At 45.4% G+C, this 20,617-nt stretch overlaps 1 protein-coding gene across 2 annotated transcripts; it reads right to left on the bottom strand.

Moving 5' to 3' along the window:
- Positions 1 to 7,831: 7,831 nt before the first annotated feature.
- On the bottom strand, positions 7,832 to 20,330 carry GEM (GTP binding protein overexpressed in skeletal muscle). Of its 2 annotated transcripts, none has more exons than XM_082601505.1 (5): positions 20,195 to 20,330; positions 18,390 to 18,792; positions 11,910 to 11,986; positions 10,918 to 11,122; positions 7,832 to 9,197 (listed from the first exon to the last, which is right to left on the bottom strand). In XM_082601505.1, exons 2-5 carry the CDS (start codon positions 18,781 to 18,783, stop codon positions 8,920 to 8,922), a joined length of 954 nt encoding a protein of 317 aa, XP_082457631.1. In that variant the 5' UTR covers positions 18,784 to 18,792; positions 20,195 to 20,330; the 3' UTR covers positions 7,832 to 8,919. The 2 variants fall into 2 exon arrangements, with proteins under 2 accessions (XP_082457631.1, XP_082457632.1); XM_082601506.1 differs by having other exon boundaries at positions 18,453 to 18,792.
- Positions 20,331 to 20,617: the final 287 nt, after the last annotated feature.

The following is a 20,617-nucleotide window of genomic DNA, read 5'->3' as shown; positions in this document are numbered from 1 at the left end:
TCAATCGTCCTCATCTTCCACATCTAAAATAGCATTTCTCATTGCCCAGTCTGTACAGAGACTCTCAAAGACACAATAAAGAAAATCAAATTACAAGTTCTCTCCTTTTGCTGCCAGAAGAGAGAGCATTGGCATTTCCCCAACTGCTAATGTTTTTAACTGGCTTTAGACATTCCAAGGGACAGTGATCAAGGCCAGTCCAATACGTCAGCAAAGTAGGTGAGTGTTAAACCGGGGAGGGGGGTGGGGGCAATCCGCTGTGAGTGGGCACTGAGGGACCCACCTACTCTGGAAGATCTTCTCCATGTGCCAGTCAGACTGACACCAGTGATTCTCCCTCAAACACTGTTGAAGCCATTGATGGGCAAACAAGCCCTAAGGCCACCTCATACGTGCAAAGCACTTTAATAACCCTGTAGAGATTTTAAGACCTCTTAGAGATTGCAAAGCACTTTTACTTATCTCATTCCGTCATCTTAAAAACACTGAGGTTGGTATCATTTTTCTTATCTTATGTATGAGGATTTTGAGGCTCCCTAATAATGAGCAAAGCCAGGACCTGCATCTAAGTCTTTTAATTAACGTGGCAGGGCAGTTACTCTTGTGGAAAGAGCATTGAACTGGGATCAGGAACCCTGAGCTCTGGCCCAGCTGGGTCACTGAGCAAATCACACTTGTCGGGGTCTCATTTTCTCTCTGTGCAAAAAGGAGGCCCTCTGCCATCCTAGGCCGTCTCAAGCTCTAACCTGGAGCCATCTTTTGGAGGCAAAAGGTCTGCGTGTACTGCCATGGGACCAAGCGAGCTCAGTAAACATTCGTGTCCAGAGTGTGGCTGAGCTTCTCTACTCCAGGGTACTGATGCCTCTGCATCCATTTTATTTGGCCAAGTGACCTGTGGGAGGCCTTAAACTGGCACGAACCCCCTCATGCAAGTGCATGCCCTAGATAATAGCCCACAATGCAAATGAAAGTCCCTGATGTGGCTTTCCCAGTAGCCCCGGGAGCACAGTCTCCCCACACCCCTTAGATAAGACCGCCGCGGAGCTTACGAAAACTCCCGCTCTTTTGTTTGAATGGACCCATCCAGCCTTGCCCCAAGAACCCCAAAGCCCTGATCCTGGAATCTTAATAAAGGCGTGTGTGCAGGTCCTGCCACTGTCTGCACCCTGCCTGGACCTCCCTGTGTGGCCCCTCAAGGCACGCTGTGCTTCCTCCAGGACCTGTGAGTAATAAATTTCTCCATTTCACTTCGTCTTGTGGTCCGTTGTGGACTGGGGTTCACCTTCCAGCACTCTGTGCTTCATTAACAAATGTTAAGTTAGCAAAGTCATAACAATTAGCTACCACCATCCTTATGGACAACATCGTCTTGGCCATGTCTCCAGTAATGCATGCAGCACAGTTAAAATGTGCCCTCCTGCAATGCTGGGTGAAGGTGCACGTGGGACGACCACCCAGCCGCCGGCCTGCTTCCCCAGGTGGCACATTCACAGTGTGGCAGGTCTTGTCTGAAAGACCTCTGGAGGTCCTGTTTTCACTTATTTTTTCCACCTCAGCTCAGAATTCCTTTTGCCCAATCATTCCCCAAATAATCCAAGTTCCTCACGTGCTGCTTCCAAATATTGAAACACATCATAGCCAGCCACCAGCTCCATCTTACAATCAAACAGATGAATCACAGGCAATTTCCTTTGGATTTTTTTTAATAGGATTTCCACTTCTACCTCATTGCCTTGTCCAGGCTAATGCTTACAAAAAAAGAAAATACTGCTTTCAAGTATATCTAACTGTGTTTTTTAATCAAATAAAAGCTAACCGACTATCGAATTGCAGTCCTCACAGCTCTTTGCCTTGCCCATTTTCTGATATTCACAACACGCTTTGTGTCTTTGTGTCTGTGGTAGTCCTGATAAGGTACCTTTTGCCAATATTCGCGTGAGGGTTATAGTTCCATCATCAGATATTTATTTTAAAACATCTGCCATCGGTATTACAATTATGGTTTCTTTTCTAATGGGGCTGCTGTAAATGTGTGCGTGTGTGTACATATACATGCATATGTAGGCAGGAAGGTATGTATACGTGTATGTGTATGTGTATGTGTATGTAGCTAAAATTACCAATACCCTACAAGAAAGTCCCCTTCAAAACTGTTTCAAATTACCCACAAGGCAGCCAGATTTCTGCAAGTCAGACAACGACCATGAGGCCTCTGGGTGATGCTAGATCGAGTACATCTCAGGCCGCCTGAATTTCCATGCTTCCGAAAGCCCGACAGTAAGAGGTCGCTTCCCTACTTCGGTTCAAGTGGTTAAAAACACCAGCACCACAGAAGATGCGGGCTCACTTTTGTTTCCACTTATTTGACCATGATCTCAGCAAACTTAAGTTACAAATCATCTTGAGTTTCTGAAAGGGCACACACCTCATAAATACTCAGTTTCCTGGATAGATGCTGAAGTAAGTAAGACCACTGACAGCAGCAGCATTTGGGGAATATACTGGAAAGTGGAGCAAGATGAGAGTCTAGTTGACTTTTCTTGGGTTTTGTTTTGTTGGGTTTTTTTTTGTGGTATGCGGGCCTCTCACTGTTGTGGCCTCTCCCGTTGCGGAGCACAGGCTCCGGACGCGCAGGCTCAGCAGCCATAGCTCACGGGCCCAGCCGCTCCGCGGCATGTGGGATCCTCCCGGACCGGGGCACGAACCCGCGTCGCCTGCATCGGCAGGCGGACTCCCAACCACTGCGCCACCAGGGAAGCCAGGAAGCCCTCTTGCTGACTTTTGAAGTTATTCTACGTGCAGTTCTCTACTCCCTTAGCTATGAGCCCTCTCCTTCCCACCTCTGCCCCCCAACACACACACATACACACATACACTTACGCAGCAGCACACGTACACGCACACACACACTCATGCAGAGTCACGTGCGTGTGCAATGGTGCTCCTCAAGCCCTTGGTTTCCACCCTTTTCCCTAGCCACATGACAGGGCGAGCAGGTGTATAATATTTACTTCCTCAGGGCTTCAGGAGTTAAACTGGACCATTACTGATGGTCTCGGGTCTCTTGTACTGTGGCTGTTTCCTAGGCAGTCCAAAGTCGGAATCCTCCCCCTTACTCTGGTATAATCTTATAACCCAGGGCCTCAGCTGACATCTGGGCCCACCCTGTTCTGCTATCTTTCTCTCTCTCTCATTTGCATTGCTGTCTGGCTATTTAGGTATCAGGCCTGACTGCATTGGGAGCACTCCTTGTACAAACCTTGAACCCTGCCAGATATGTGTACTCATAAATCCAAGGGACACATTGATGCTTCTGCTGGACGGCTTCCTTCCCTCTGCCCAGGGCACAGTACTCGGTACACTAGGCCAGGTGTTCCCAAGGCTTCCTCAATGGTCTCCTTGCGGGGAGGGGATGGTCTTGTGCCTCTTGGTTCCTGCCAGGTCAGCTCTCCTGGGGCACGTACTGAAGCGGCGCCACTCATCTGTCACACCCTATTTGGCAATATTCAAAAACTGCATTGCCTTCTGAACCAAGTCCAAACTTCTCAGCCTGGAAAGTGACGTAGTCTATGACTGCTCCCCTCTTATCTTCCTGGTTAGTCACTCTCGCGCTTTACATTTAATCCTCATGATAATCCTTTGAGATGGGTATTATCCTTGTTTTTCAGATGAAGAAATTGAGGCTTATAGAGGCTAAGTTGCCCTAAATAACCCAGTGTATTTCATTTCCTAGCGTTACTGATGTTACCATAAACTTGGTGGCTTAAAACAACAGAAATGTATTCCCTTGCAGTTCTGGAGGCTAAAAATCTAAAATCATGACGTCAGCAGAGCCATAATTCCTCAGAATGCTTAGGGGAGAATCCTTCCTTCCCTCTTCAGCTTCTGGTTGTTCCATGACATTCCTTGACATTGCTTGCTTGCAATTGCATCACTCCAATCTCTGCCTTCGTCTTCATGTGGCCTTCGTCCCTACGTGTCTCTTCTGTGTCCAAATCTGTCTCCCTCTCTTTTCTCTTATAAAGGCATCACTCATTGGATTTAGGGCCCACCACAAATCCAGAATGATTTCATCTCAAGATCCTTAACTAAGTACACCTACACAGACTCTATTTCCAAATAAGGTCACATTTTGAGGTAGACATGGATTTGGGGGGAGCACAATTCAACCCACTACACCTAACAAGTAAGAATGTGAAACTACATTTTTCTGATTCTGAGCCTCACATGTTTCACCATTTACATAACCACCTTCCAGGAAGCTCCTGGTCAAGTTGGACTTCTTTTATTTTTCTCTTTCTTGCCTCTCTGCCCTTGCTCGTGTTATTTTCTTTACATAGGCCAATTTCTCCATTTTTCTTTCTTTTAACCAGCCTTACCTGTGAAAATCTTGAGTAGTCTTCAGGATGAAGCTCAATGCCACTTCCTCCAAGAAGCATTCCAGGATTGCACCAGCCAAGCAAGGAATTCTTTTTCCCGTCTAAGCTCCAACCACCTTACCTCACATGCCTCCACGGCCCCTTCTTATCTCCTATGTCATGTTCTAGTTATTTGTGCAGTTGTCCTCGTTCACACCACGCCTCTCTCCCACCAATATGTCATAACTATATCATAAGCTTCTTAAAGGCGAGACTGCCTTCTTCCACCATGTATTCTCCACAGCATCTTTGCACAAGCAGGCACTCCATGGATTTTGCCAAGTGATTTTATTTGCCTTGTTCCCTGTATTGAGTAGTTCATGTACTGAGCGAAAATGTAGGATGCTTAAAATCCAGCTTTTCTCCAGTGCTCCTAATTCCCCAAAATGGAATTTTAAAAAACAGCCCAATTTACTTTTCCACACTGAATCCAATCATTTTAATAATTATTTTTCTTTCATTTGGATTTTATCTAATGGCAACAAATGTAGTGCCTTCCAGGTATAATCCTCCCACAGTTCATTTTCTTCCTATCTCTAATGCCACCTTCTTTGGCTTTATGGGACAGTCAAATTTACTATTCTCGAGGACTCTGAGGACCAGGACAATGTCTTAGTCGTTATATTCCCGGCACCTGATGGTGCCTGGATGCCCAGTAAAATCTGAAGGAGGTGTGAGCGAATGAAGGCGAGAATGCTGCATTGGAGAAGTAGTGGGAGTTCTCTTGGGGCAAGAACTTTTGTCGGTCTCACGTTATTCTCACCACAACACTGTGAAGTAGGTGATATTGTCATCCCCACGTCACAGATGGGAAAACTGAGGCTGAGAGGATAAGCAAGTTCCTCCTGGTCGTCCACAGTGATGAAACCAGATTGAAACCCAGATCTGCCTGACTCGAGCCATAGCTCTGAACCAAAACACCTCTCAGACTGGACTGCAATCAGAACTGTGCGCCTGGCTCAAGCTGGGGGAGCTCTGGGGTGACAATCCTCAACAGGCCCTGAAGCTTAGGAGGCTTGGGAGCTGTCAGCCAGCCATTTGCCTGGGAAGATCTGAGGTAAGTGAGGAGGACCGTTGAGTCTGGCAGAACAGAGAAGAGTATAAAGAATGTGTGTATGTCTGTGTGTGTTGGTGTGTGTGAGGTATGTGATGTGTGTGCTGTGGGATATGTGTGTACTGTGTTTGCTGTATGTGTATGTTATATGTGTGTGCTGTGTGGAGGGGTGTGTGTGTGGTGTGTGTGGGGATGGTCCATGAGGATGAAAAGAGCTGTGTGTATAGGAAATGGTTTTGGATACTAGAAGATGCAAATGAGTTCCATCTGGACCCCAGTCCTAGCCCAGACATTTCACATCTGAACTAATATCCCCCTGGACTTGTTTGCTATAAAATGTCCTGTCAACCTTGTGGGGCCACTGAGAGGAACCATTCAAGAAGGAACACTACTTTACAATAGCCCGGAGATGGAAACAACCTAAGTGTCCATCATCCGATGAATAGATAAAGAAGATGTAGCACATATATACAATGGAATATTAGCCATAAAAAGAAATGAAATTGAGCTATTTGTAATGAGGTGGATAGACCTAGAGTCTGTCATACAGAGTGAAGTAAGTCAGAAAGAGAAAGACAAATACCGTATGCTAACACATATATATGGAATTTAAGGGAAAAAAATGTCATGAAGAGCCTAGGGGTAAAACAGGAATAAAGACACAGACCTACTTGAGAATGGACTTGAGGATATGGGGAGGGGGAAGGGTAAGCTGTGACAAAGCGAAAGAGAGGCATGGACATATACACACTACCAAACGTAAGCTAGATAGCTAGTGGGAAGCAGCCGCATAGCACAGGGAGATCAGCTTGGTGCTTTGTGACCGCCTGGAGGGGTGGGATAGGGAGGGTGGGAGGGAGGGAGACGCAAGAGGGAAGAGATATGGGAACAGATGTATATGTATGACTGATTCACTTTGTTATAAAGCAGAAACTAATTTAAAAAAAAGATGTGAAAAAAAAAAGAAGGAACACTATAAGAAGCTTCAATATATGCAAAGCACTGTATTGCAGAGAGTAAAGAAATGAAAAGGAAAAGACATAGTGGCCCCTGATTTTGAGTTTTCAGACATATAAAACTAACTAACTGATGCAGAATGGAAGATGTGTGACAATGAAAACTGCCATCTCTCGAGCTCTTTACAGTATGGCAGACTGAAAGACACCATCTCACAACCTTACAAGGTAGGTATTATTAGCAACCCCATTTGCAGATGAGAAACTAAGTTAAGAAGCTTTCAACTTTACTCCAAAGACACATGTTAAATGGCACAGCCAGGATTCATCCCAGGCCCGTATAACCTGAATCTTTACTCTTATCACCTCCCTGTACTGTTTCCTTGACCAATTCAAAGATGCAAAGTGCAGAGATGGGAACCTTTGCTCCCAACTTGGAAAAAGGAGGAGAAAGGGCCAACAAAATAGAGCAGGGACACCTTGTAAAACTGTGTCGCTTTGGGCAATATGCAAGATCCCTTGATTGTCACTACTAGTATATGTCTCATTACAAACTCAGACAGATAGGGAGTTGAGAGAGTAAGAGCGTGCTGCGGGGGCCAGAGGTGTGAATGGGGAACAGCAGGAAGTCCTACCCTTGAAGCAGAAGGGCTACACAGCACCACTGGAAAGCAGCCACGTGTTAATGTCCAGCTGTAAAAATGTCAGGGAGGAGAATCTGGTTAAAAGCCTTGCCTGGCTAGAGCTCAGGCTGAAAATCACCAGTTTCCTTTTTCTCCCCCCTAATCCTTTATAATTTCCTCTAATGCTTTACTCAAGCTTAGGACCATGAGCCTTTGGGGAGCAAAGCAAAGCCCATCTGTTGAGTCAGGAATTTGCCAGACCAAAGTAAAGGTCAATCTTGCTTTTACTATAACTTGGCATTTACATGACCTCAAATACTTCCTAACTGAATCAGCCGAAAATCACTTTGCATTATTGTGAATCACATGTCAAAGGAGAGATGTCAGGGATACTCTTTATTTATTTTTTATTATTATTTTTTGCAGTACGCGGGCCTCTCACTGCTGTGGCCTCTCCCATTGCAGAGCACAGGCTCTGGACGCGCGGGCTCAGCAGCCATGGCTCACGGGCCCAGCCGCTCCGCGGCACGTGGGATCTTCCCGGACCGGGGCACGAACCCGCATCCCCTGCATTGGCAGGCGGACTCTCAACCACTGCACCACCAGGGAAGCCCCCGGGGATACTCTTTAAAACAGATAATGACTGGGCTCTTGCCAATGAAGAGAAGAAATAAAATAATAGGTATGTTTCTTTATAATGTGCTTGCTCTGGAAGCTACATCAAAATGATCATAATCATCTTGAGTCGGGAGGAAAAACATTTAGGAATGCCTTTTTTTTCCAAAGATTTTATTTATTATAAGACATATAGGTAAAAACTTGAATATTCTGAAAAAGATAGAAAATGGTAATAAAATGGGCATTTTTCTTATTAAGAAACATGTTCATAAATATGCTTTATCAAATGTTAAAATGGTTATTTTGCAAAATAATAATAAATAGAGCAGAGCTGTGGCATAAAAGGGTCAACCCAAAATGCTGGAAGTATTTATGTCTTGTGTTTTATAAAACTTCAGACCTTCGATTATATTTAAAAATTTGGTATTTTGCACTCCAGGTTCTCAACAATTTAGATTTTAAAAATATTTTTTTATGATGGCCCTATGATTTTAAAAATAATGCAACATAAAACGTGGTTTGACTAGATAGAATTTGATTAAAATAATTTTCCTTTAAATAAAAAATTACAAGACAACAGTAGTAAAGATATAATTTTTTAGCCCATTAGTGGTACATGTAGCAGTTCCCAATTCTATAGACTTCTGGATCCCTGACTGTGGGCACTGAACAAAAATTGTTTACTAAGCTTTAGTTTCCAGCAAGTCCATCATTTCTTTTCACAGCTTCATGGAGCAATAACGGTGATGACCGTGATGAACCCAGTTCTGCAATCCTAGCTCCACAAATATAAGGTACAGAGAAAGAAGTTCTCCCTCCTTTGAATAATTCCTTTGATGGCTTTCCTGTATTTGTTCATGACCCACTGATTGGCCTCAAATTCACGTAACAGAACACCAGGCAAAATTTTAATAATGAAAAATTCTTGTCTAGGCATTATTTTGTAGGCTTCAATTCTCTACTAAGCCAAAGGAGAGAGGAAACACATGTGAACACCAACCATGTCCCCTAATGAGTCTTGGGTGTTCAAGCAGCAAAGGTCAGGCTTTTCCTGTAAATAAATACTGAGTCTTCACAAAGCTCTTTCATTTCTCATGCATTTTGTTTCCCATCAGCCTAGCACGTTAGTTCCCAGCTAACAACAGGGGAAGCCACATCTAACAATACTTAAGAATCCAATCTAATATAGATTATGGGTCCCAATGGCCTTCAGTGATGTCCACTGGGGGACATTGGATGACTCCGGGTGCCTAGAGCACAGAGAGGTCATGGCAGGATTTGGACTTGAGCTTGAAGGCCATGTTCTTGTTGTTTTTGGCCACGATCTTGCCCCAGAAGCGCCTGGCTTTCCTGGGGATGCTCTCCCTCCTCTTCTGGTAGGCCAGCCGCCGCTCGTTCTTCTCCTTGCTGTCCCGCCGGAGGCGGACCTGCCTCACAATGCCTTCAAACAGTTCCTTGACGTTGTGCTGGACAGCTGCAGAGGTCTCGATGAACTTGCAGTCGAACACCACGGCACACGCTCTCCCTTCTGGTGGAGAAAGGACAGGAGAGGAAAGTCAGGGGCGCTGCAGAATATGACCCTAAACACAGAAAGCCAAGCTGGATGAGGCCTGATTTTAAATGGTCCTCTAGGGAACTCTAAGTCAGTCATATATGCGACGGATACAGGAGGCCACTGGGACACATGTCCTCCCAGGGCTTAAATAGACGGAAAGACCCTCACACGAAGATTCATGGAAACAGGAGAGATGGGCTTTAGATCTGGCCCACCAAATTCACTGTGTGAAAGACCAAATTCATCAAATATCGGAATATTAATTAGTCAAAGCCATAGCCTAAATTTATTCCCATAAGGAACTGGGTTGAATACTTTATAAACATTTTTTTAATGTTTACAACAATCTTTTTTTTTTTTTTTTTTGTGGTATGCGGGCCTCTCACTGTTGTGGCCTCTCCCGTTGCAGAGCACAGGCTCCGGATGCACAGGCTCAGCGGCCATGGCTCACGGGCCCAGCCGCTCCACAGCATGTGGGATCTTCCCGGACCAGGGCACGAACCCGTGTCCCCTGCATCGGCAGGCAGACTCTCAACCACTGTGCCACCAGGGAAGCCCTACAACAATCTTTAAGAATACATTATCCCTTTCGGATAGGTGATGAGACTGGAGGGGAGAGAGATGGTCCTTTAAAAACCTGAGGCAGTTCACATAGCCTGTAAGTGGCAGGTGTGAATCCAGGCCTGCTTCACTCTCAAGTTCATGTTCTTTACTCTTTCTCCTGAGTCAGTTTCCTGAATTGAAAATAAGAATCTGACTATTTGACTTTCCCCTCTGAAAAAAAATTTTTTAAGCTTTGATGAGATATTTTGAAAAAAATTGGAGAATTTCACACAGTACAATACAATTACAGAAAACTATCCAAACAAGCTTTTCTGAAAGTCTCATTTTCGAATGTTCTATTGTGTTCAATGACCAGGTGTCCAAGTTTTGGTTTGGAAAAAAATGACTACTGTAGACAGTCATTTCCTAAGAGTAAGACATTCCCAAGTTGGTTGGGTCTATTAAGTATTCAACAGGGTTCTTTTCTCCTGGGTGGAGCCTGGCAACGCAGTATTTTATTTTATTTTTTTACCATCGTACCAAATCTGTATTAGGCCAATAAAATTTTAAGGGCCCCCAAAGGCACTTGGGTGCCAACTCAACAAATAGGAATTATCCCTGAACCAAGTATGACAAAGGATATGTGACACCATCGGACTGATGCCTTAACTGAAACTTAGGAAGCAAAGGGTAAGGGCTGGGAGGGTGTTTCTAGGGTCTACAGGAACCAGAGGCAACCAGAGTGGAATTCTTAATCTCAGTGAGACTCTCACAGTGCCCCTAAATCAAAGTTCCCATCCTTCTTGCTTGAAGATGCTACTTTCACTTCCCAGGACTCTTGAGATCTCCCTGGAGAATAGAAAGGACAAGGAGAAAGGGCTGGGGACTGCCAGTAAACCCCTGAACATGACCTCTTCCCTAAAGGAATTCCAGGGAAAGCCTTAGGGATAGGGAGATTGGAATCCTGCAGGTAGAACAGGTGATCTGCTGGGGACATGGGCACCTTAGAGAGTATGCATAAAACTCCATGTGGCATTTTAATAAGTCCCTGGTTCCAGCTTCATGAAAGAGAAAGGAAAGAACAACTGTTGGAAGGAAAATGCATGTGACCCAGAGACAGTTTCTATGGTATTGGCATCACTCCTCTCACCTGATACAGACACTTCCCGGCACCGCACCAGGTCACTTTTATTGCCAACCAGAATTATAGGAATGTCCTCTGCCTGCCGGGCCCTGCGGAGCTGGATTCGAAGCTCAGATGCCTTCTCAAAGCTGGCTCGGTCCGTGATGGAGTAGACAATCAGGTAGGCATCCCCGACTTGCATGCAGTGGTCTTGGAGCCACTCATTCTCCCCCTGATGAAATGAGATCTCCCATGAGCTCAGACTTGCCTGGTAAATGAGGTGTTAGTTTGAAAGAGACAATGTGTTTATCCTAAAGTACCCTTGCTGATATGAGAAAGGAAGAAAACTTATTCCAACTCTCCAAAAGGCATCAGTCTTCCATGCCTACAAGATGTCTGTGGCTGTAAAGACTCTTAGCTCAGACAGCACTGATGCCAAAAAGTTTTACTTTATGATTCCTCCTACAGCTTGAGTTGATAAATTATACAAAGAGTCTGCCAAACGATATTTCCAATTGTATTTAAACTACCAAAAATGAGTCCTTCCTGGCTTCCATAAAACTCTTTTACCCCTAAGTGATAAAATTAAGGATCCTTTTGTTAGCATAGGAGGGTTCTTAATAAACAGAAGGTCTAGCAAATAGGCTCAGAAACCCCAAACCTTTAAAAAGAAAATGTTGAAAACTAGTAGTGAGAGTGTCAGCTTCATATAATATGTTTTTATGTAGTTTAAAATTATCATCCATACTTACGGGCACTTTCCCTAAAACAAATACACTTTTTTGTATTCTTGAATAGAACTAAGGGCAAATCACTGCAACTTGCTTGTTATTCAAAGCTCATTTATGAACGACTTGTTCCTTAGAACAGTTTCATTCTTCAGGAGTAAATGCTTTTAATCAAGAAAATGAGTCCACCTCATCTGGAACATCAAAAAGGGCAATGTCACCCTTGCCCCAGACAGCCTGTTGGAAGGCAGGCCCTGAAGGAATTTACAGAGAGCTACAGGCTGTGCATACCTTATTTTCCCACATGTCCAGGAGTATAATTGTTGCACTTTCCCCATCAACAATCAGTGTTCGCTCATATGTATCTTCTGGAAAAGAAAGAACAGTGATCCTGGAGGCAGGCAAATAGGCAACACTTTTCTGTAAAAGGGTATAGAAAATTATGCCAGAAAATAAACTTACTAAATATGCAATTAATTATGTAAATATACAGAGTAAACTGTGTAAATATTTACACAGGCAAATTATTTTTTTAATCACCTTCAACAACATTCTACGTATATTCCTCCAGTATTCTGCTTAGTAATAAGCAGAACACCTACATCTTCTGAACATGTATCACTAAATGCTTGAAATGAAAAGCATTTGTTTTCATCATTTCTATACCTTTTATATAGTAAAACCACTCAGGAGAATAAACTCACATTACTCCTTTTGACTCAGAGTCCATGGACGGTGCCATGAGAAACACTAACTGCCCAGCAGAACTGTAAACCCAGCTCATAAGCCTTCCATGGAAACCCACTGCACCTTTCAGTGGGGTGATTACTGAACATTCACTGGCCATTTCAGGAGCTTTCAGCTCAGAGACGTTTCTCCTCTTTTGAGACGTGCAAGAAAAAAATCTTGAAACTATCCCTGCTTTGGTGAAGTTTTCTTCGTTAAAAAAAAATACAGTTCCCTAGGAATAAATAGGCTTGTTTTTCCATCTTAAGTAGAGCAGAAGTGCAGTCTCCAGCTCTACTTAGTAATGGAAACCTTCCTCCCTGCACTTGAGCCCAGATTGAATGCAAGAGAAGGGTGAATGCAGTACAAAGGGCCAGAGCAGCTCCAGCCCAGAAAAATCAGTAGGAGAGGGGAGAGGGGGGATTAACGGAGTTAACTGGGATTTCTGCAAGAGAGATTCCCATCAATTCCACACAATTGAACCCATACCCACTCTATTTTCACAATGAGGTTTCCTGTGTTGAATTTTATCATTTGAGAATTATGATCTTCATAATGATTTTTTTGCCATTTTTCTTGCTGTTCCTTTTGCCTGGAATCTGTTCTCTCAAATATCGAAAGGCTTGTTCCCTTATCTCTTTCTGAGGGATGTGTTCCCTGACCATCTATTTAAAATTCCATCGCCTCTCTGCTACCAATAATCCTTACTCCCTTCCTTGTTTCATTTTTCTTCATTGTGCTGATTGCCATCTAACATGAATCCATTTAACGTACTTATTTTATTATTTTCTGTCCCTCTCGCCTTCCAGAATGTTAAGGCAGAGACTTGCATCTATGCTGCTTACTGCTGTTTCCCCCAGCACCCAGGACAGTGCCTGGTAGATTGCAGGTGCTCAGTTAATACTTATCAAAGGAATGAATAAATGATAAATATAGCATTGTGGCTTGGGAGCACAAGCAAACCTGAATTCAAATCTGGGTGCCATCTCTTATTAACTATTTGGCTCAGGACTGCTTACTTAAGTTCTCTGAGCCTCAGTTTCTTCGTATGTGAAATGGGATTGATAAGAGTATCCACACCTCAGGGCTGTGACAATGACATATATTAAGCCTGGGCACAAAGTAGGAATGCAATAAATGTTAGCTGTTATCACTTCTTCAGATGGAGGAAGCTGGCTCTTGCCATACTTGCGTTCCCTACCATAGGTAAATCCTAGCTTAAGAGCCCTGTATCGTAGGAACCAGGACATTTCCTGTTTCATTATAGTGAGGGGTTTATAAAAAGCAATGCTCCTGGTTCAATGTTTCTTCCTCTAAGAATTAGAATCCGGAGAGGAAAAGAAAAGACAATATGGACAAATGAGAATAAAATTAGCCAGGAATGGCTTTGTCTTTCTGTCAGTTTTCCCATCTCTTTAGGTGTCATTCTTTTAAATGATGTTGACAGTTTTCCCACTGGGGGATTTTAAATCTATTATTCCCATCATGTTTGCCATCCACAATATATATCATGAATGGGATTGCAGTGGAATGCCTAATTTGGCTTACTGGAGAGTAGGGCCTCATGACCTCAACAGGCACATTTATACAACCAAGTGCAAATCATCAAAGCTTGAGCAGCACAGATGGGGGTAGGGGGTGGGGGAGCTGACTGCCCCTTACCACCTCAGAGTTTTTCTCTTTTCTCTGCGAGACCTCCCTGCACTCAGAAAACTCAAAAAAGCACTTTCTCTGCCCTCAGCTCATCACTCACCACGCAACAGTAGGCACAAGAGATTCATCTGAATCCTTAGTAGTTCAGACAGAAACATACTGTATACCAATAGCTAAGGGGAAAAGCAAACTCAAACTTTCTCTTGGTTTACGAGGTACCAGAAGAAGTCTGGAGAAAAAGTGGACTAAAGATTCCAGCTGCAGAAGTAAGGTCAAACTGCTTTGCTGTTCTGGAAAGTTCCTGACAGGATCATTCTGACTGGACTTACCTCTGCCTGAAAATCATTGTGCCGGAAACCCAAAAGCCTAAAGCAATACACCTCTGCCCTGCTTTGTGCATATGCCTTGCACCTGGGCTTATGTATCACCTCTGGCCACATGCCCCAAGGATTTCTCACTCAAAGCATCCTGCTTGAGAGCCTTCTGCAACCAGGAGAGGACCTGCTTGCAAGCAAAGCTCTATTTTCTCTTCCTCTCTTAGTCCCCACCTTTCAGCCTTTTCAAGGGTTAACTGGGTGAGAAGAGGGGAAATAAAAGAATATAAAATTCTAGAAGAGTCCTTTGAAATTTGCCCTGGGTTAAGGTGTATGGAGAAAGGGTTAAGGCCTATTGGCTTATAAGGCTTTTCAGTAACCTGCTCTGGGGAGTCCTCATTTTTCTGGTCCTCTCCATGAAAGCCAGGGGTGTGTACTCACACCCTGCGTAGCAAGAGAGATCATCCTGAGGTGTGGGATGGAGTTTGTTGTCTGCAGCCATTTTCCCTGGACTAACGCACCTCGATTTGTCTGTCTGCATTTGACCCCCACTGTGCTTGGAGGACCATCCTGCTCAAGACTGGCTCAAACGCTGTGTGTGAACCTGCCCAAGAGTTCTCTTACCCGCTGAAACCGGCTAAGGCAGCCCCTCGAAAGTTCTGAGGCTCCAGCACCCCTCTCCCCTCAAAACTCTCAACTGCTTTCAGCTTTCAGAGCACAGGGGATCCCAAGGAACCCTAAAGGAACTCCGGCTTAGGAATACTGGCCTCTCCTCTAGTGGCTCACATCTCCTCGGCACATATCACAGGGCCCCAGCCAAGAGGGACCAAAGTGGATGAGAACTTCAAGCAATGAAAGGTCCAGTTGTGGAAAGTAAGCCCAAGGAAAGGAAACAACAGATTCAGAATCAGCTCTAACTAACGTTCATTCACTCAGTACTTACTATGTGCCAGGCACTATCACCTGTTATCCTCTTAATACACTTTGAAGTAGTTATTGTCCCTATTTTACTAATAAGGAAGCTTAAGGAGGGTAAGTTTCTTGTCTCCAGAGCACCTAGCTAAGTCAGTGTCAAAACTGGGGTCCGGGGCTTCCCTGGTGGCGCAGCGGTTGAGAGTCCGCCTGCCGATGCAGGGGACACGGGTTTGTGTCCCGGTCCGGGAAGATCCCACATGCCGCGGAGCGGCTGGGCCCGTGAGCCATGGCCGCTGAGCCTGCGTGTCCGGAGCCTGTGCTCCGCGACGGGAGAGGCCACAACAGTGAGGCCCGCGTACCACAAAAAAAAAAAAAAAAAAAAAAAACTGGGGTCCAAACTCACATCATCAGGCTGCGAGTCCGGTGCTCTCTCCTGTACTCCCTGTGCACACGTGCAACGCCTTCCACCTACCCCAGGGCTTCCAAATCCTAGTGGTCCTTAGGGTCCAGCTCAGAGACCACCACTTCCTGAACCCTTTTCTGATTTTCACAGCCAGAAGTAATATTTATTTTCTCCTCTGAATTCCCACAGCACTGCCCTTGTACCTCTTTGATGACACTTATCACATCCTATCAATTTATAGTTGATCTCTACTGCATATACTGTAAGCATCTTTAAGGAAGAAGCCCCACGACTCTGTATGTCCTCAGAGTGTCGCATCAAGCTCCACGGTATAGGTTCAGTAACTGTTTAGGGATGAATGGATGGATGGATGAATGAATGAACAGCATTAAGTGTGCACAGAGAGTCATAAGATTATTGCAATATAATCTTAACAACATCCATCTTTATTTGGAGAAATGATGATGAGAGTATTGTGTAGTTTTTTTCTTATGGTTAATGCTGAAAAAAGAACAATGCAGTGAAATGCCGTGGAAAACCCTCTCCTTGGGAAACATAAAAGCCAACTAGCGATTCCAATAGCCACCTATACGTAAGCGCTGTAACCCTAGACAGTATAAATTTAGTTACTCAGATAGGACACGTTAGGTAGGATGAGTCAGCTGAGAAGCTTCTTGTTGCCCAAGATTCCCTCTGTGAGGAGATAAGGAAAGGATTCTCTCTATCAACTGCCCCCTCTCCCTATTAAACAAAGAAGCTTCCCAGATACAGAAGCCTGCCTTCCCAAGTTTCAGGGATGGGTCAATCTTCTTAATACTCTATGCCTATGGGGATACTGCCCTCTGGATAGATACCACTGCACTCTAATGGACAAACAGTTTTGAAAGTCTGCTCTCCACTAACTGTTTCAATTCCTCCCTCCTAAAGAAACAAACAAAAACTCTTGGTTGGTCTCTTCTTTATATCAGTCTCCAAAGCACTTTATTATTACTTCTTAAGGTATTCATATAATTTTATCCTGCTCTGAATTATAGCCACTGACACTTAGCTCCTTCCTAAGAAGGTATGTATGATGTACCTCGTTCATCCCTGGGTACCCCAGAGCCTAGCATGGAGCCAGGCATGTGGTCGGTACCCAGCCCAATGTGCTACAGTACGTAACAGCATTTGGATGCTAAATCCAGGGGCTGCCAAGTACAGCGAAAGAACACAGGATTTAGGTTCAACCACAACTAGTTTTGAATCCTGTCCAGACCATGGACTAGCTTTTTCACCCTGAGAAAGTCACTTGACTTCATAAGCTTCCATTTCTTCACCTGTTAAATAGGGATATTAATACCAAATTGGTTCAATTTTCGTAAGCATTATCAAAATACTTGTGGGAAGTACTTAGCGTAGTGCCTGGCACATAGCAAGTTCCTTATCAATGACAGAAGGAGAACACCACCAAACTAACATTATAAAATCCTGAGTTCTAATTCCAGCCATCCCAGTGGGTGATTCTAGGAAAGTCCCTAAGACTCAGTTTACTCATATGAGTACAGCAATAATGTCAGGACCAAAATAAACAGTAGCAAATATAAGGCTCCCAATAAAGTGCATGTCCCACTGCGAATGTGCATTCTAGATGGTAGTTCCTCCTCCCTTTCTCCTATAGTGACACTCCCCCACAGGCTTTTACATAAAAAGAGATACTGACCCTCTTTCTCCCTTGAAATAGGGTTTAGCTATCGTCCCTGAGATTTCAGGAGTGAGGAGAGAAATCAATGTTCCATCAGTGAGTCATCATTTAAAGCCAGTCAGAGCTGCCTCATGAAGCAGTGAACTCCCAGACAATGGAAGAATAAACGTTTAGTAGAAATGGGCTGACAGTAGTGAGCAAGGAGTAGGATTTCTATGCATGAAGTAGAGGGCAGAACCGACTCATCACTAAGACATCTTCCTACTCCGGAAGTCTGTGATTCACCTGTGAGTTGCAACTGAGCGTAGAGACAGACCATGCCACTGGGACAAGCACTGGAAGGCTCTTCCTTCATTTCCGCAGCTGCAAACAGGGACACACAGCGACCCTGGCATTGTCTAAGATGGGAGCCGTGGCTGAAAGACGCTGTATGAAAACCACCGACTATTAGGGTCCTCATCTTACTTCCCAGAATGTAGTGCTATGCTTTACACGTATTTGAGGAATATGTGAATTTTTGAGATTGTGTCACCTCAAATTAGTTTTGGAAATCAAGGCTTAAATAATAAATATTTTAAATGAGATTGTACAGGGCAAGTTGTCTTGAAAAACTGTAAGACTATACAAATATATGTATCATCATTGTTGTATTTCAATATTTTTTTAAATGTGCTATTTAAAATACAGATTTTAAATGATTTTATACCCTCAAAAGCCTCTAATATTGCAATAAACAAACTAATGAATTCATCCTAACAGTTTTTCAAATCGGTTTGGTTTTAGGTATCACCATGGAAAAAAGGCTGTGTCTACACTCAGTTCTTGAAAGGTCCAGGTCAGAAATGGCAAAAGCCACAGGTGGGACCCTGACCCTCTGGCTCTGCCCTCTATCATCTGTCTCCCCAGGCCCTTTAGAGCTGGAATCTAAGAAATTCCCTTTCTGGCCCAGGTTCTATCTACGAGCATTTTCATTTTCTTGTCCCAGGGGCTTACGCCAGTGCTTCTGTGGGGACCCAGCTCCCGAGCCAGAGCCAAGAATGCATAATCGCAGTTCCCAACTCTGCAGATAAATGACCCACCTACTTGTTCTTTCTCCTGGACCACTGCTGACCACAGAAGCCCGCTGGGGCTGGTCCACCTACCTCCCAGCATTTCGCAGTCACTGTCCATGCTGTCATGCACGCCTGCAAAGATGCTGGCCAGAGTGGACTTGCCCACCCCCTGTTCCCCTATGAGAACCACCCGGTAGTAGGTGTTCCCCGACTCGGAGGAGATGACTGAGTCCGTGGAGTCGGAGGACCAGCTCCGGCGGCAGTGGTCCTCGGGGGTAGCAGAGTGACGGTTGCGATGGCTGTACTGGTGGGGCTCTTTCTGGACCATCAGATGCCTGCCATCGGCTGGGACGCTCCAGCGCTGCTGCTGCGGCTGCATGCCCACAGTGCCCTGGCGCATGGTGACATTATTCAGAGTCATCGTTGGGTCCTAGAGAGCAAAGCAGCCAGGGTGTTAGCATTAGGAAGCATGAGTGAGAGCTCAGGGGGCTTAAACACAGTGGTCAGTGATGTTTTACTAAATGAGGTGAGACCCAAGAAACCCTAACACAAGGAACACCAATGAAGCAGTCAACAGGCTTTCAACCGAACACACACATACACACACACACACACACACACTCTCTGTTACCAGCTCCTCAGGCAGATTGTCATTTGCAAAGAGGAAAAAATACCATTAATATCCCCCACTGCCCTGGGGCTTCCTCCATCGTCAAGGAAGCCTGGGGATTCCCCACTCAGAGCTGGCACAGAGGCAGCCGGAAGGAACCAACAGCCTCCAGAGATGGCTTGAAAAGCAACAAGTTAATGCAGCTGGGGACCAGCTGGCCAGGTTAGCTGCTCTTGTCTAAACATGGCTCTTAATTGCACCAGCATCCAGTGGGCCTCAGTGGGAAACACGTGACAATGACATCACTCCCCCTGGCTGGACTGGACAAGCGATTATTGGAACTTCCATGTTTAGTAAAGTTGCCCTGATGCTCCCCAGCTGCCTGAGTTAGCTATTATTTGAGGCGGGGGGGGGGGAGAATTTGTTTGAGGTTTATGCCTCAGCTCTGCCCTCCTGTCCACGGATATCACATTTAAAACATCCCAGCCCCATGCCTTGTCCTTCTGGCAGGCAAATGACCCGCTCAGGTTCAGACCTGTCAAATTCGCAGAGAAAATGCTTCACTCTTATTAAACCATGTCCGCTTCAAGAGCTCTTTAATTCAACTCAGATTTCCACCTTTCTGAAGCAAATCAGGTCAAAGACTCTCCCCAAAGACATTCAACAACTTCGCTACAACTTTCCCTTTCTCAGGACTCCCCCCACTCCCGCCCCCCTTGCACGGATGTCTGTACTCCCAGGCTCCTTCAGATAAAGTAGAAGCATTCTTATTTGAATCAGCAAGATCCACTCGGGAGAGCGAGAAATGCACAGACACTCCCCTTCCCACGCTCACCCCCACCCTCCACACCCCAACCCGTCGATGACCCTAAGCACGACCCTGACCGCGATGATCAGCCGGGTTTTTTAATCTCCCGAGCAGCGCCCCCGTTGGCCGACTTGAATTCAAACAACCAGAGCCTGACGGCTGCCCTCTGACCACAGCGGGTAGGAGGAGGTGGCCCTCTTCCTGAACTGAAGCAAGGAACCTGCTGATGACAGATGGCATCCTTTGCACCTTAAACTTTGCCCCTGACTTGGAAAACCACAGTGTGGACAGCACGTTCCGAAGGCTCTTTTCTCAACTTAGAAAGTTCTGCGGGCTGGGAACGCCCACCCCTTCCCCACCAGCCCCCCACCCCTCTCCAAAGTCGGGAGGGCCCCCGCGGGCCGCCTGGCTTACTTGGGCGTCCGAGGGTCGGTGAGCGCTGTGATGCTGGGGCCGCCGAGCGCAGGGTGCTCGCGCGTTGCCGCCGTCTGTGCCTCCGCCGGAGCCCGCCGCCCGCAGCCGCCGCGGCCCCGCGGTTTATACCGGCCCGGCCGACCAGCTCCGGGGCTTTTCCGTGACGTCAGCGCCCCCGCCGGGAGGGGCCGGCTGTGCAGCAAACCCGGACTTGCAGCCACTTCACTAAATCAGTTACTCGCCATCATGTGACCCCACTCTCCCCTTTTAAAAAATAACGACAGTTCAATCCCAGGCTCCTTTATTTTGTTTTGTTTTGTTTTATTTTATTTTTACCAGGTGGACACAGGAAGGTGAGAAAATACACTAAGTGCCACATAATCGCGCTTCCGAGGAAAACACTTGCGAGCTGTCCGGATAAAG

This window comes from Mesoplodon mirus (assembly GCF_964341445.2).
Source record: "Mesoplodon mirus genome assembly, chromosome: 16".
Taxonomy (NCBI): domain Eukaryota; kingdom Metazoa; phylum Chordata; class Mammalia; order Artiodactyla; family Ziphiidae; genus Mesoplodon; species Mesoplodon mirus.
The sequence above is the reverse complement of the archived record's forward strand: the minus strand, read 5'-3'. Positions and strand labels throughout refer to the sequence as shown.

Excerpts from the sequence above, each read along its gene's own strand:
- GEM (XM_082601505.1), bottom strand. The coding sequence starts at position 18,783 with ATGACTCTGAATAATGTCACCATGCGCCAGGGCACTGTGGGCATGCAG. Across the intron at positions 11,987-18,389 it reads CCAGGAGAAAGAACAAGTAG|AAGATACATATGAGCGAACA; the intron begins GTGGGTCATTTA and ends TTTCTTTTCCAG. Across the intron at positions 11,123-11,909 it reads TGGACATGTGGGAAAATAAG|GGGGAGAATGAGTGGCTCCA; the intron begins GTATGCACAGCC and ends TCATTTCATCAG.